We start from the raw sequence: 17,390 nt of genomic DNA on the forward strand, positions 1-17,390 counted from the left end.
ACAATTCCCCAAGTCTAAAAATAGTACCACAGGTGTGAAGACTGAATATGGACTTAAGTCATAATTCAAAGACTGTAATTGGGGTTTCTGTCATAAATAACCTGAATTCATGTTAATAATAATTATTAAAAAACAAACAAAAAACAAAACAAAACAATAGTGTGTCAACTTTACAAGAATAATATTTATCTTTTTTTTCCTGGCAACTATGTTAGCTCCAAACTACTGTCTTCCTAAAAAATTGCCAATTGACATTTTTTGGCAACATGAATTTTAAGACCAGAGTGGTCTAATACATATACATGATTAGATAATTCTAAATCTATAAATATATTGAAAGTTACAAAGACTAGAAACAATTCTTTAATAGAGAATGCCCTTAATCAAATGAATATCACATTTAAAAGAGGCCCCTAAACAAATGAAAGATTGTTATCTCCAATGGGTCTGATGTAAGCAAAAATTAGCAGGTCAACATCAATTAAGAACCCTGGGAGTGTATGTATCAGAGGAAATGTTCATGAAGAATTACTCATCATTTGATAGAATATCTTTATAAATTTTATATTAAATATAAAAAAAGAAAAAAAAACAGTATTAAAGTTATGATTACTTCAAGTTCAATGGTAAAATATCTCACTATGAATTCGCTATGAATAATTTATATAAACATAAACAGCAAAGTACATTTTGAATATACAGATCAGTTTTTAAGTAATACACAATATGATGTGACACTTTTTGACACAGGACCTATTAATATCGTGTCACACGTGCTAAATCCTGAGGAGAACACTGGAGTTTGAAGAGCTGCTGATCGCACTTCAGCAAAACCATAATTCATCAATTGAATTAAACAACGTAATTTGATTATTGAAAATTATAACACACCTGACTGTCTATTAATTTCAATTTTTCCATTTCTCCATATCTTATTTTCTGTAATGTTTTATTTAGACTATCTAGTTGTGGTTGAAGTTTTCCTATGTCTGAAGTACTTTCTGTGTTCTTTCTTTCAACTGAAATAAAAGTAGAATCTACATTTAACCAACAATATATGTAAACAGATCACACAATGCAACTACATAAATAAATATGTAAACATGTAACATTGTTAAAACCATTCAAGACCTGAACAAGTCCTGCTAGTTCAAATTTTCAAACTGTATGCCAATCATGAAAAATGATTCATTCCAAATAGATATTTACTAAACATGTACAATGTATTTTTGTTATTTAAGATAAACCCTTATCTGCATGAATATTTTCTCAGTATATCAGTTACAAAACACTTCTTACATTATCTTCCCTGTATCAATTTGTCCAGTTACAACCCTAGAATAATCCTACGATAAGGAATGTCCCTGTCAGCGAAAGCTATATTTTAAGAGCCTAGCTGCCCAAGTGGTCTAGGGCTCTGGACTTTGTGCAGGCAGTGTTGCCATAGATGTCACAGTGGTACAAGTTCGAGTCTCACAGAGGGAACAACCAAAAAATTTGCCTTGCAAGTTTGACAGTTCTAACATCATTTGGGAATTTATCAGACTTTTCTATGCTTATATTATCTTCCCTGTATCAATTTGATCTGATATATTAATGTCTAAATAGAAGTCAACAATCACTCTTACGGGGTAATGGATCGTTAAGAAACAATGTGGAAAATTAAAAATGAAATAAACGCCTAAATATGTTCACCTCACCAAATGATGGTAAAATTTACATTGAATTTTTTGGAAAACCTATATCCTTGTTCAGCATAAAACTAACAAAGTTCAAGATCAAAACATTGATTCTGAAGCTGAATCACATTGTGGGTGATTGTACCTTTATCAAAAGGCACACATAAGCAAATAATAAGGAATCTGAATGAAAATGAGAATGGGTGAGTTTTTATCAAAAACTAGAAATGAAGTGAATGTGGAAAACAATTAAGAAAAGTCAAATTATAGTAGTACGGCCTATTGATGTATAGCATATAGCGCTGTACCAGCTTTTGACCATGACCTAACAATGAATTACTTTTTCTCGTTAATTCCATCTTGAGAAATTGTCTGCATTTTTTCATCCGAGAGTTTTTCAGAGACACAAATGTAAACGAGACCTCCCTCTTAGATCTGCTGGACCCACCCAGGAGGACCTCCACAACATTGTTGTTACGATCATAGATCATAATAACAACTGGTCAGAAAGTAAAAGAGTGTCTCTGGAAAGCTTTTGGGTGTAAATTAACAAATTAATAAGAAAAAATAATTCATTGTTAGGTCCTGGTCAAAAGCTGGTACAGCACTATATGCCATCTATCAATAGGGCGTACTACTATAATTTGACTTTTCTTAATTGTTTTCTTTCCACATTTACTTAATTTCTAGTTTTTGATAAACACACACACATGTATGTTTTCATTCAGATTCCTTATCATTTGCTTATGTGTACATTTGCTAAAGGGACAAACACTCACAGTGTGATTCAGCTTCAGATTCAATATTTTGATCTTGAACTTATGCTGAAGAAGGATATCGGTTATCCAAAATATTCAATGTAAATTGTTGAACATTTGGGCTATATACTCACCTAGAGCAATTTTATCCCGTAATAATTGTATTGTATTTTTCATATCAAAATGTAACCATATTAATCCAGAAGAAATGACTAGACAAATTCCAACCATTAAAATAATTAAAGCTGTTTTGCATGATGAACATGAAGACCTTCCTCGACTACAACAAAGCAAATATCACATATACTGCACAGAAAACATGTTATTTACAATGTATCTTTTCTGGTTGAAATACTCCTACCTTAATTCAAATGTAATGCTCCATTAGAATTTACAACTGGTAATTAGGACTTGATTTCTGATGTAATTCAATTTACATGCAGACAATATTTATATAGATTATATAGAGAGGTTATTAAGATTTTTACACCATACAAATTCTGGTCTGTAGGATATTTCTAATAAAATTCTGCATCAAATACTTTTTGAACATGCCTCCATATTTTAAGAGGGAAAAAATGGGGTGACCACAGCATTTTTTTTTCCAATATGCAAAAAAAAGAAAGTTCCCCATACATTGCAATATAGAGTATTCTTGCAAGTTTTCAAATTGTGTGTATTTTTTGTCACAATATCTTTTCAAAACATGTGTTAGCTGTTCTCCTCATTGCTAAATGTAATGTATGAATATAAAATATTGCTGGACATTATACGTTTAGAAATATTACATGTAAGTATCTGTCTACAATAAGAATTTTATGGAAAAAAAGATTTCTATGGAATGCCTAAACTGTCTGATGAGATACACATTTGTTTACGTGTTGTCAATTTTATATTACTTGCTGTGGTTTTATAATTACATGTGGTCATTTTGTATTTATGTTATGTAGGAACATTATGTTGTTTCATCTTTACGTTCTGCAATTTTGTCTTTACGTTGTCGTTTTATGATTACATTATGTGGATTTATCTTTATGTACAGTAATTTTCATGAGGTCGTTACATCACGTAAAGAAGAAATCACTGCACGTAATGAAAAGAAAATGCACACAAAGTATTTAGAGATCGACATAATGTAAAGATGAAACGACCTCACGTTATAACAAAACCACTGCACTTTAAGATAAATCCACAGAACGTAAATATATGTTGACATAACGTAATCATAAAACGACAGAACGTAAAGACAAAACGACATAATGTAAAGATATTCCTACATAACGTAAATAGAAAATGAAAACATGTAATTATAAAACCACAGCAAGTAATATAAAATTGACAATAAGTAAACAAATGTGTATCTCATCAGACAGTTTAGGCGTTCCATAGATTTCATTACTGAAATTTTTATTGTGAATTACTTGCTCAGAAATGATGTCATGAGAATTAAAAGGTTGGAAGTAAATAAATTATAAAATAAAGAATCATTACATAAAAATCTGAATTGAAATCTGTCAAATAGCAGAAGAAAATCATCCGTGCATGCTCTCTGAGACACAGCTGTACATGCAACTTAATTTCAATATTTTCTAATTCTATCCTACTAATACAAAATGAAGATTTTTTAATCTTAAACTGTGATCCAGGGGACATAATATATGTTTCCTTAAGTACAGTTGGTCAACATACATACGATTTGATTTGACTGAAATAAACACAGGCTACAGTCGATCAAAGTTTATGCACGCGATAAATTTTTACCAAAATCGATATTTTCAACCCTAAACTAACTTTCTGAATAATGTTTTCTGTGCAGCAATGCTAAATTCGTCTATTTCTGACGAGTCGCTTTCTGTCCGCAGAAGTTCATGACCACTTTTTGATTTTCGTCTTATCTTTCCGTTACAAACTAGTGCATCAAGTTCACGACGCTTTTTCATTTTCTTTGAAGGCTGAAAATCTGTATTGTTTTTGTTTTGTGGATCTAGCATATCGTAGGCAAAGCCTTCCTGTTCCACCTCGGACGGTGGTCGACAGGTACCCGGAAGTTCATTAAAACATTAGAACGGGAGCAAAGTTTAAGGTAGAAGCTGATTGGTTTAAATTATACCACATTTGTTCTAATAAACCTAATAAGCTAGTCCGACTTGATCACTTGGTTAAAAACACAGAAATTTCCCTATGTGTTTTAGTACTTATAATTAATATAAAAAGACCAATTATAATGAAAAAAAATGTATACATTAATATGGAACATGAAAGTATTTTTTGTCTATAATTATAATGTTCAAGAGCCGGTAAAATATAATATATACATAAATTCTAGATCAGGGACTTCGTATTACTCAATCAATATAATTTGAGTTGACCGCCCTTTTTCACCTTTGCAAAATACTGATAGATATAGAGTAAATAGTAAGTTTGTAGGTAATACGTTTTTTTTTTTTACAAATGACTGAAAATGATGAATGTAGTTATGCCTGCTTACAAAGATAATGTCCGCAATGAAAGATGGACAGCAAGCTAGTTGCAATACCACCTACTTTCGTAGTGGTATTAATCATATGTGGATACTTAAAAATTCTAAAGATTTCTTAAGATCCGCAGATTTTCTGAAATTAGTTCTCTTCAAACTTTTGACTTCTCAACACTTTACAATATATTGCCATATGACAAATTGAAATCTCGTCTAAAAGGACTTATTCGTAATCTCTTGCTTATTTCGAGAAAGTATGTTCTAGATTACAAATCCACACATTTTCTTAAACAACTCAGAAAGGTTAGTGTGCTACACTGAAAAACAAGTCTGTAGCATGCTTGATTTTCTCATCGATAAAATATTTTTAACATTTGGAGGAACTATTTTTCAGCAACAAGTTGGCATTCCAATGGGTGCTAATTGTGCTTCCCTCCAATTCGACTTGTTTGTATTCATACGAGACTGAATCATTCAGAACTCGTAAAGAATGAAAATATAAAAGGTGCTATTTTTTTTTTAAATTTCACATACAGATATATTGATGATGTATTGTCCATTAACAAGCCTTCTTTTGGTAAATGGTTACCCTCAACATATCCACCAGAGCTCGAAATAAAAGTGACTACAGAAACAGCTTGTTCAGAATCTTTTTTAACCTATATCACGAATTCGACAAAAGTGCTCATCTCAGTACTAAGATTTATGATAAAAGACGACTATAGTTTTAAAATTATACATTTTCCTTACTTATGCAGCAACATACCTTCATCTCCTGCATATGGTGTTTATAATTCACAATTGATTTTTCGCTATGCTAGAGCAAGTACTAAATACTCTGATTTCCTTGAACGCCATAAATTTCTGTTGTAACAGACTACTGAATCAGCTAGGCGTTTAAGGAAATAACTCTCAAAAGGTCTAAAAAAAAAAAAACAATGAGTAATGATTGCTTTTTTGTAAATTATTCTTTGTATTGACATGACCACTGATTTACCGATTATGACACTATAGCCTGCAAATGCTATTTAATCACTACCAGTATGTTTAACCCACCTTTCGGTTATGGAGCGGATTGGTGTTCAGTAATTTTGTGTTTACCCTATTAGCATAACTCGTAATAGGTCAAACATATCATACTCACGTTTGGTCTGTAATGATGCCAAATTCCTGATAGTTTAAAACAGAGTACAAGCTTTTTGTTTACTTTCTAATTAAGCTGCGGAAACAAAACTTAATTTTTGTATGCGATATTTCCTAGAAATTATTAACGATTAAAAAAGAATCGGAATCACGATTCCATTTGCACAGGCGTGGGACCCAGAAATAAATACTCACCCAATTCATATATTCCAAGAATTTTCTTTTGTCAATATACATTTCTGACAATTTTTAAAAACAGAGAACGTAAGCTATACGTATAACACAAAAAGTGACGTTGATTTTCATACTTACCAGAAGCCAAAGCCATTTGTAGTTCCCCGATCTGTTGGTACATGATAATAGTTAAGACACCAAGTAACGCCAACAAACTTATCGCCAGAATTACAGCAAATATTTTGATGAAAGAGCATACATCACATAGACTTGTGTTCCGTGTATTGTTTTGGCTGTACCCAGATGAACGTTTCCTGAAATGAATTGGTATTACTAGCTTATTCCGTTGATAATGACAATAGACGATGGTAAAACCTTTCATTTTTGAAGTAAGGTTAAGTCATCAGTTACTTATGAACAATGAAGGGTAATACCAAAGTTACCCAACAGATACAATCTAGACAATAGTCATACGGAATGCCCATAAAACAAAAGGCAATATCATGGTAAAAACCGGAAAGTTGGAAAATACCGCACATGCTATATTGATGCTTGCCCAGAATATTTCTAGTCCTTGGTCAGAAATATGAAATAGCAAAACATTATTTTATTAATTTTCAAATGTTCATCCTGCGATGATATGTGTACTATACTAATGTTACCTCTACTTGAAAAAAGGGGAAAATAGAAGAAAAAACATGAGTTAGCTACCACATTGTTGTCGCAGCACCACTGGAAAATATCTAAATATGTTTGGAAATTTGAAATTAATTTATAATGTTCGTTTCATGCATTTGGAATTCAAAAAGTTCACAAAAAACCTTTCTGTTCCCAATATGTAACGCAAGTTAAAAACTATAGTGTGGGTCACAAATCCCATAGGTAATTTCCTATTGAAAGCATATCTGAATAAAATACACATTACCCATAACGGGACTAATAAATACCCATAACGGGACTAATAAATCCGCAGCCGGTTAAACCCTGTACATTTGGGCACTATTCATATCGGACACAAATTTATGGTGGACAGACTATGCACATTTGACAGACAGATTGCTACCATTTCTAAAACACCAAACTCCAAACAGCAACCACTACTATTTTTGGTTGACAACACAATAATATAAAATGTTTTATTCCTGACAATATGCACATCTCCATATAATAATCAAACACTCCATTGAATTACATAACAATCCTACATGTCATTGAGGAGGAGTTGTGGAGAGTTTGCTGAAAAATGCATAAGTTCCAACGGTCATCATTTCTACAAATTTTTCAAACATAAATTCCTGACAATACGCATATCCCAATATAGAAATTTAACACCGCATTAAGTTTCATAACAATCCTGCAAGTCGTTGAGGAGTTGCGGAGAACGCATCAGACCAAATGTTGCTGAAAATGCCTCAGTTCTAACAGCTGTCATTTCTACATTTTTTCAACAAAACATAAACTAGTTATAGAATGCATATCTTGATACATCGTATGAAGTTTCATAATAATCCTACAAGTCGTTAAGGAGTTGCGGACAACGCACGAGACCAAGTTTGCTGAAAAACGCCTATCAACAGCCATCATTTCTACAATTTTTGTTCAAACATGAATTCATGACAATATGCACATATCCATGTTGTTATATTACATACCACGAAGTTTCATAACAATGCTGCGAGCTGCTTAGAAAAATAGTTTGGACAGACGGACAGAAGGGCGGACAGAGAGACAGAGCGAATCCAATAATGTAAAATGTACCACCAAACTTCGTTATGAAATAAAACAACGCAACTTGAGTGTCATGAGAAGGGTCGACGTCTAGCGCAGAACCAGCATTCTTCCTATAAACGAGTATACAGGTTAACCAGACAACAAGGTGAAACGTTCACTAAACGAATATCCCAATAATTAACGACTATTTGGAGGATTTGACTGATTCTATTATGGAATTAGGGGCCGATACAAAACACCCAAGTAATTGTCATTAAGTTTATGTTTTAACATTTTTCAAATTAAAGTAAATTCCATGTAATAATACAAAATCAATTTAAGAGGAATGACATGATTCTCATTGTTCAACAAAAACATAGTATGCTTCATAGGGTGGAGCTTGATGCGGCCTCAGAAGTTGAACCCTGAAGAGTTTGGGCAAGTACAGACACATAACACATTTGATACAGGATCACAATTTGCCCAGATTTGAAGTGGCCCCTAATTCACCCATTGCATCCAAAATTTTCAATTATAACAGGCTATTGCAGAACTCCAAGAAAGAAGACTTCAATGCGAAACCACCTGACTGTTCTTGCAAAATATGGTCCTTCCGGTCACGTCATTAAGGGAGATTTATCTATCATCGTACTGGATTCCTAAACTCCACAAGAATCTATACAAACAACGTTACATAGCCGGATCTGCAAAATGTACCACCAAACCTCTTTCAAAACTTTTAACATATATACTCACAGCTGTCAAAGAGGGTCTGCAGTCCTACCACAACACTTGTTACTCCCGTAGTGGTATTAATTCAATGTGGATCATGAAAAATTCGAAAGATCTTTTGGAGACAATCAGTTCAAGACTATTATCAGAATATAATAGCATAAAAACCTATGATTTTTCAACACTGTAAACTTCTATTCCCCATATTCAGTTAAAATCCCGACTTAAAAACATTATAAATCGTTGTTTTTCCAAAAAATACAGTACACCTAGATACAAATATATCTTTCTTAGTAGAGATTTCCCATACTTTGTAAGAAATAATTCCAAATCATCTCCCAAATATACAGAAGATGTTTACAAAATGCTGGAATTTTTAATCTATTTTTGTCCAGTGTGGTGGGCGAGTTTTTCAACAAACGGTCGGCATTCCAATGAGAACAAATCGTGCTCCTCTACTTGCGGACCTTTTCCTTCACTCTTATGAGACTGACTTTATAGCATAAAACTAATGAAGTATTAGTTTTATGCTGAAGAAGGATATCGGTTATCCGAAATATTCAATTTAAATTTCATATACAGCTATTGCCAGTTGTTTAATCGGGTTCCTGGTAATGAATTGTTTTGATTAAAAACATTCAGGTTACGAAAGAGTAATCATATCAAGGGAACCTAAATTCTACAGGAACTAATCAGATTTTAGAGCATATCACATTCGTGCCATTCGGATGTTGAAAGTAGGCTAAAATCAGTGGCCGAGAATATTTTACGATAAACGATTTTGAAGACTTCAGTCTATGATTTAATAAAGTCTATATTCATTCAAAATTGACATTTGTAAATCCCAAAGGGAAAGATCAACCATATGTAAATTCCATGTTAGTCCACACAAATTAGCAATAGAAGAGGGCCGATACCGTAATGTTGAAAGAAACGAACGTTTACATAAATCTTGCGATAGTGGGGACATTGAGGACGAATTTCCTTTCTTCTCAAGATTCAAGATTCTTTATTCTTTATTTCACTCAGACACAAGTTATGTGTAACATGAGGCAAATACAAATACAATTAATGAAAATGGCAAGGTAGACAGATATACAAAAATTACATAAAATATATGCATTAAATTACAATATAGCTGACAGTTTTTCGATAAACATGGAAATTTTAGATAACAAAGTTGTATGACAATTTGAAAACATACCCTTGAACTTGTATATTGATAGGTGGGATGAAAAATACTTTGGTACATATAGCTTCTTAGATTTACAACAATAGAAGTTTTACATACAAATAAATAATGAAACTCGGTGTGCCCACACTACACATCGCAGAGAAATATATATACTACAAAGCCTAACATGAACTACTCGTCTCCTCCTACCACCACACTTTAAGTACTGTATTTTTAGCATATATATCCAAATATTTTAAATTGTAATTAAAACAATAATCAAATTTTTGAACGAATGTTTGGCACCAGGAAAAACTCATACTCATCAAATTACATAAAACTGTCACACAACCACCATTACTATCATATGTACCTTTATAGATGTTTCTATGATTGTTGTATTGTTTATTTTGATGCCATAACCATTCACTATAAATGTGTTTGCGCAAATTAATATTGTCTACTGCAATTAAATGTAAAACAAAGCAATAAAAATCAAACTGTAAAATATAATCCCTATTAAATAGATGTTTCATTTTTTCTATCTGTCTACATTCCTGAATTTGTGCGTTACTGAAGTCAAGGACTATTCCTTCCTGACATCAATGTTTTTATTTGACATACTTTTGACTTTTTGTAAAAAATGACGGCCAGAGTTACGCCCTTGAGGACGGTTTCCCTCATAATTTAAAATTCAAACTCCTTGTTCAAAACCCGAACTATCGTCATAAAATTTGTTTTAAACTGAAGAAAAAAGTAGGAGGGTCTATATAAAAAAATTTAGTGTAGCCTTTCGTGATATCAACAAATTTCATTTGACCAACTGTTGATATAAAAAAATGGCAACCGGAGTTGAGAAAGAAATTCCCTCCTAATTTAAAATTCAACTCCTTCTTCAAAACTCAAACGATCATCATATAATTTGTTTTAAATTGATAAAAAATGGTCTGAGGGTGTATATAAGGATGTTTATAGCTGCAGCTTTCCCTGCTTTTGTGATATCAACGTTTTGTTGTATCAATGTTTATATATGACCTGCCCCGTGCGGGTTCAGGTGTTAAAAGAATAAGCCCACAGCAGCACTAAGCTTGTCGTAAAAGGCGACTAAAAAGTGCTCAGAACCCTGGCCGGGGGCTAGGGAGGTCTGCCCACAGAGCAACTGGGTTGTGTGCCCCAGGTGGTGGAATGGGGTAACCCTGGCATGTTCCATGCTAGGGTCGTCAGGCCATAATACGGAAAACCTGACCGCAAACCGTTAGTGGTGCACCGTGTTAGGAAAAATGCCACGTTGCTCGCACGTTAAAGAGCCCTTTTGTGGTATTATCCAGGAGTAGCAACCATAGGGCTCCGCCACAGCGGGCTAAATTGCCCGACCCTACCTAACTCTCCCTATTTCCAGTGGCAATCAAAATTTTCGACCCCATTATCCTTGTGTCCCATCCCATTTTACATTTCATCACCATTTTATGTTCATTTTATCATCCATTTCATGTTCACCGCATGACTACAGCTGAAATATTGCTGCTCGGGCGTAAAACCCCAACAATCAATCAATCATTATATATGACCTACTTTTGGCAGCAAGTATCCTGAAATCTCGCCACGCGAGATTTTGCTATAAATTACGAGATTGCTGAAGTATAACACATCCCCGATAAGCTGTGTAAAGACAAATTAGCATATTTACGGTATTGCAGCATCAACGAAAGATAACCCTTGTTTGTAAACAACGGCCACAACAACCGTCTTGACCACGGGAATTTACGATTGGGAGGTTTACTGAAACCTAATTTTGTAGTTGTTCTCATTCAATAGATTTAAAGGGACGAATCTTATATATTACCTCTTCGTTGTCCTTTTCCCTTTCAAAGGTGGCAAATTTAAAGGTTCCGGGTCGGAATCCGAAGATGCATCTAATAATTTCATCATTATATCGTCCCCTTTCATCATACCATTCTGCTTTAAAGGGGAATACTCCATAAGTCAGTTTGGTCGGATGTTGACGAGATTGGTCCACGTTTCAAAGTTTTTGGGAAGTTGTGAACTATAACAAAGTCACGTGTTAAAGGTTATCTATATTTAGTAGATATAGATACAAGGGAGACTACTTTTCCCGTTTTTTTTCTTTATTTTTTAAATGAATAAGACCGAGCGTGAATGTTCTCCAGATGAACATTTTGCGGATATAGGTAACTTTTGAATAAGAGATTGATAAGGGGGAGATTAGCCCCTTTTTTTTCAAATCCAGTTTTAGTTTACCAAACTTGACAGAAACAGGGAGGGACTTTATATATTACAGGGACTGGTAGTCTATATAAATTTGTCATATCGCATTTGAATATTAATAGTCTGAAAACAAATTTATAGAAGCTAAAGAATTGTTTGTTGGCAAAATTGTTGATTACTTCATTATAGCAGAAACCTAAATTGATGCATCGTTCAAGAACAGCTTGTTTGAAGTATCCGGCTATAAAATTAAACGTAGAGATAGAGACGTGCATGGCGATGGCATTGCGACCTTCTTCAGATCCGACATACCAGCCAGACGATTGCCAGACCTAGGATGCAAAACGCTTGAAAACATCACATATATGGTAATCCTGAATAAAAGTAAATGGTGTATTATCTGTATCTATAGAACTCCGAATATAATGATCAGATCTTCAGTGAAAGAGTAATCAAGGGAACCAAGGTTATAGGGTAATCAAAAGAATGTAATCCAGGGACAAAGACCAGACATGGAAAACAGACATACACAACAAAGAACATAAAGTAACTGAAATCATACATACAAAGTAACTAAAGCAAATGAGCAACTCGGACTCCACTAAAAACTGGGAGAATGGACCAGGTGCACCGGTAGGGTAAGCGTCCTCTGCTTTTCTAGAAACACCCTCCGAGTTGCTCATAAAAAGTCAAGTCCGGGGTAGACAAACGAGGAAAGGAAAACTATGACCCGTTGAATTTATCAGTTTTCATGATGTAGATGGATACACCATAACGATCCACTAGTTCATGATGACGACCATAAAAATTCTGTAGTGATGACTTCAATCTTGTAGCAACATAACCCTGTTCCAGAAGCCTGTTTGTTAGAGTTCTAGCGCGATACAAGAAGTCTGCGTAGTTTCGGCAAGCTCTGGCATAACGCATGAGTTGTGATATAAACACTCCATACGCAGGTGCCGAAGGGATGTTGCCACAGATGAAAGGAAAGTTGACAATTCTGAATGAAAAGTCATCACGTTTGTCGTAAAGTTTGGTCAATAGTTTTCCTTTACCATCGATTTCTAAGTGTAGGTCAAGATATGAGGCCGACTTCACAGTGTCTGTAGTATCCTTTATCTCAAGTTCTTTTGGGTAGATGCGATGTATTAAATCCCCGAAATTAGGATTGTTTAAAGATAATACGTCATCTATATAGCGGACAATGAGATTGAAGGATCTAGCCAAACGATATTCTTTCTTTCAGATCAGATCAGCTGTAAAGTCAGCCTCATAAGAGTGAAGGAATAGGTCAGCAAGTAAAGGAGCACAATTTGTTCCCAATATTCATTACCAAGACTTTTGGCAAATGTTAAACGCAGTATGATAACTATTTATTAATTGGTGACATAAACTATGATCTATTATGTCCCAACAAAGGAAAGGTACTTTTGGACTTAATCGAACTTTTAGATCAGACAAATATAGTCAAAGAACCAACATGTCACATGAAAAAATGTGCACCGTCTTTGTTAGATGTTATATTGACGAACAACTGACAATTATGTATGAGGTCACTTAATTTTTTTACTGGAATTAGTGACAGTCGTAATATAATTAGTACTGTAATTAATAATTCTATTCCTAATCAGGAAAAACAAAAAATAAGTTATAGAAGTTTTCGAAAGCTAGATGTAGATGCTTTAAACGAAGATACTGCAAATATAGATATACCAAAATGTATGTATAAATGATTGCTATCAGAACTTTGAAAATGAACTGTCAAAAATTTTTGATAAACATGTACCAGTCAAAAATTGTTGATAAAAACCATCTATAGGAAACAAAATCAAATACCTTTTACATGAACAGGGAATTGCGAAAAGCAATGTAGGCTAAAAACCACTAATTCCACTTCCCATAGGCGTCTATGCTAATTTCACAATATTCAATGGCTTCTCTGGACTTTACCTTAACTTTAACCTGCAGAGGACTATATATCAGCATGATTCTATATATGTCAGCTCACAATCCTCAGAATGGCATGTGGGGTTAGCAGACTTGCAGTGCAGTACTGGTCACCGGAAGTGAAGTGTCTATAAATAGCATGGGAAATCCCAGTGTTTTCACAAGATAGGGGTATATTTAGAAATCATTATGGAGATTAGGCTTCACATCACAAGAAGCAAAATGCACCTATAAAATGTACAGAAATGTTTTTCCTTTCAGAATCTGTTTAAATTTTTTAAATGAGATGAGAACTTTTTTCACAGCACTATGAGGAACAGGGATAATTTCTAGGACTATTTTTGCGTACGTTCCAAATGCTCATTGGTTGAATTGGTGGTCTGTAACCTATATGAAAAGAAAATGTTATATGCAATTTTTTTTAATAATAAATACCACAAAACATGGGAGCAATACAGAATGAGGAGAAATCGTGTAAAAAAATGAAATGAAAGTCAGTGTACGGAAAGTACTGGTGGCCCAAACAAGAAATTTTTTTTTGGCAAACCATCAAGCCATACTTCTCCAAAAAATGTAAAAATTCAGAATCAGAAATTATTTTACAAGATGATGTAATCTCAAAAAATGGAGATGTGTCAGAAGTTTTGAATATCTTTTTTTGTGAACGTGGCAAAACTAATTGGAAAAGATTACATTTTTGATAAAGAAAATCATACTAGCTTGAAGAAAATTGAAAACAAAATATTAAAAAAAACTTTCTCAATTTTAAATGCGCCAAAATATATATTTAACTCCTTGAATGCACCAATGAAGAAAAAGTAGCCAAAATTATTAATAAATTTGATGTTAAAAAAGGTTATGGGTGTTGATAAAATTTCTGTGAAATTGATCAAATGTTCATTTGTAAAATCGATGACTACTATGATAATTTTTTTTCAATTGAATCTTGTTCCTTTCCAGAGAGGTTAAAGGAGGCTTAAGTTACCTCGATTTACAAGAAGTGTGATCCTTTCCTGAAAAATTATTATAGGCCTGTCAGCATTCGCCCCACTCCTTCTAAAAAAATTTAATAAGTGCTGGCTGGGCAACTTCCAGAATTTAAAAAAAAATATTTTAAATAAATTTCTCTGTGCATTCAGGAAAGGACATGGCTGTCAAACAACTCTACTTAAACATTTGGAAGACTGGAAACTTGCTTTTTGAACAAAATACATATTAGGCTGTACAATTTCAGATACAGCAAATTAATACAGATGCCACATGTTAAAACAACAAGGTATTGGATACAGTCATTCAGGTACGCTGCACCAGCCCTGTGGAATTCTCTGCCCGAAAACTTCTTGTGTTGCCTGTAGCGACTATTAATCTATGCATGGAGCAGCGACCCCGAAACCATATTTTTGTTGATTTTATTTATTTTTGTTCTGTTTCTGCCTGTTTTGCTGTTTGTTCCTTTGCTTGATTTGCTCTTTTAAAAATTGCTATTTATGTTTGTGTGCTGTATATGTCAGTCTTACTATAACTGTTAGTCTTATTGCTTTGTCAATGTATATTACATGTATATGCATGCACTGTATAGCTATTTATGTGCCTTATGTCGGGTTATAAAAGCCCCTAAGAGCTTAATAGGTTGTATTGTTGTAATGATCTTGCCGATTGAAATAAAGCTTATTTTATTTGATTTGATGACAAAGTTGTAATGAAAATACTGAGACAGGGTGTATTCTCAAACACACTAATATCTAATAAAAATGTCAAAATTTACCTGAAAATTTCAATAATTACGTATTATTTACCAGTAATTTCCACAGTGAAAATTAATGAAATTGGTCAACTTTTAAATGCTAATTACGAATGTACAAACACATTATCATGTCATAAAAATGATATCATTTTAAAGAAGTTTCTTTTATCTTTTAATTAGTAGTAAATTCATATGGTTAAACAAACAGAGAGACACAATGATTAGCAGCTGACTGGGGTATAGTTGAGGAAAATGATTTTTTAAAATATTTCTTTCTCAAGACATAGGTTCATTCATTTAGTAATAATTTTATTGTTATTCGAAGCACACTTATTAAAAATAGCCATTACCGGGAACTGCGCTCCATAAATTGGAATTATAACTTTAAAGTTCTTGTGGATGCCGTGGAGGACGTTAATTTTGAAACGAATGAAAGTTTTAAGTAGGTCAATGAATGCCAATGCTACGTCAGTTTTCAAGGACCCTGATGTAGCAAAAACATTGTCTACTATGCATGAAAAATATGTTGTCGTACCAGCAGACAAAGCCCAAAACAACATTGTTTTTGTCTGCAAAATATTTTACATCCAATGTTTATTATCAGAGGTAGACATAGAAAATAATAGCAATGATAAGACCTATGTTTTTTTCAAAAAAGATGTTACACCTATATACAGATATATCGTTCTTGGTAGAGATTCCTCATACTTTGTAAAAAAATTCCAAATCATCTTCCAAATATACAGAAGATAGTGTTTACAAAATGCTGGAATTTTTAATCGACAACATATTTGTCCTGTGTGGCGGACGCGGTTTTTCAACAAACGGTCGGCATTCCAATGAGAACAAATTGTGCTCCTCTACTTGCTGACCTATTCCTTCACTCTTATGAGGCTGACTTTATAGCTGATCTGATGCGAAAGAAAGAGTATCGTTTAGCTAGATCCTTTAATCTCAGTTTCCGCTATATAGATGACGTATTATCTTTAAACAATCCTAATTTTGGTTATTTGATGCATCGCATCTACCCTGAAGAACTTGAGATAAAGGATACTACAGACACTGTGAAGTCGGCCTCATATCTTGACCTACACTTAGAAATCGTTGGTAAAAGAAAACTATTGACCAAACTTCACGACAAACGTGATGACTTCATTCAAAATTGCCAACTTTCCTTTCATCTGTGGCAACATCCCTTCGGCACCTGCGTATGGAGTGTTCATATTACAACTTATACGTTATGTCAGAGCTTGCCGAAATTACGCAGACTTTTTGTATCGCGCTAGAATTCTAACAAATAGGCCTCTGGAGCAGGGTTATGTTGCTACGAGATTGAAGTCATCACTACAAAAGTTTATGACCGTCATCATGAACTCGTGGATCGTTACGGTGTATCCATCTGCGCCATGAAAACTGATTTGCTCAACGTGTCGTAGTTTTCCTTTCCTCTTTCGTCTACCCCGGACTTGACTTTTTATGACCAACTCGGCGGGTGTTTCTAGAAAAGCAGAGGACGCTTACCCTACCGGTGCACCTGGTCCATGCTCCCAGTTTTAAGTGGTGTCCGAGTTGCTCATTTGCTTTTGTTACATTTTTTTGATTACAGCTATAGCATTTGTTCCATTGA

At 33.8% G+C, this 17,390-nt stretch overlaps 1 protein-coding gene and 1 long non-coding RNA gene across 4 annotated transcripts in view; one reads left to right on the top strand and one right to left on the bottom strand.

Moving 5' to 3' along the window:
• The window catches only part of LOC148630191 (uncharacterized), a 30,915-nt gene extending 19,089 nt beyond the window's left edge, over window positions 1–11,826 (bottom strand). For 2 of the 3 annotated variants that reach the window (XR_015918803.1, XM_088562691.1), the window contains exons 1-3: window positions 4,229–4,493; window positions 2,572–2,717; window positions 892–1,019 (exon numbers count right to left, since the gene is read on the bottom strand). Coding sequence is in view for 2 of the 3 variants with exons in the window: in XM_088562691.1 (XP_088418817.1) it covers window positions 892–1,019; window positions 2,572–2,717; window positions 4,229–4,428 (474 nt within the window). In the remaining variant the exon portion in view is untranslated. Of the gene's footprint in view, window positions 1–891; window positions 1,020–2,571; window positions 2,718–4,228; window positions 4,494–6,368; window positions 6,545–11,689 lie in introns of those variants that run through there. The other variant, XM_088562705.1, reaches the window with a different exon arrangement.
• An 81-nt stretch (window positions 11,827–11,907) lies between these two features.
• On the top strand, window positions 11,908–15,700 carry LOC148630192 (uncharacterized). The gene is made up of 2 exons (XR_015918808.1): window positions 11,908–12,440; window positions 15,254–15,700. It is a non-coding gene; the product is annotated as an uncharacterized LOC148630192 (long non-coding RNA).
• The last annotated feature ends 1,690 nt before the right edge of the window (window positions 15,701–17,390 follow it).

Source organism: Perna viridis, chromosome 1 (assembly GCF_037379345.1).
Source record: "Perna viridis isolate PV_CMFRI_1.1 ecotype Kerala chromosome 1, ASM3737934v1, whole genome shotgun sequence".
NCBI lineage: Eukaryota > Metazoa > Mollusca > Bivalvia > Mytilida > Mytilidae > Perna > Perna viridis.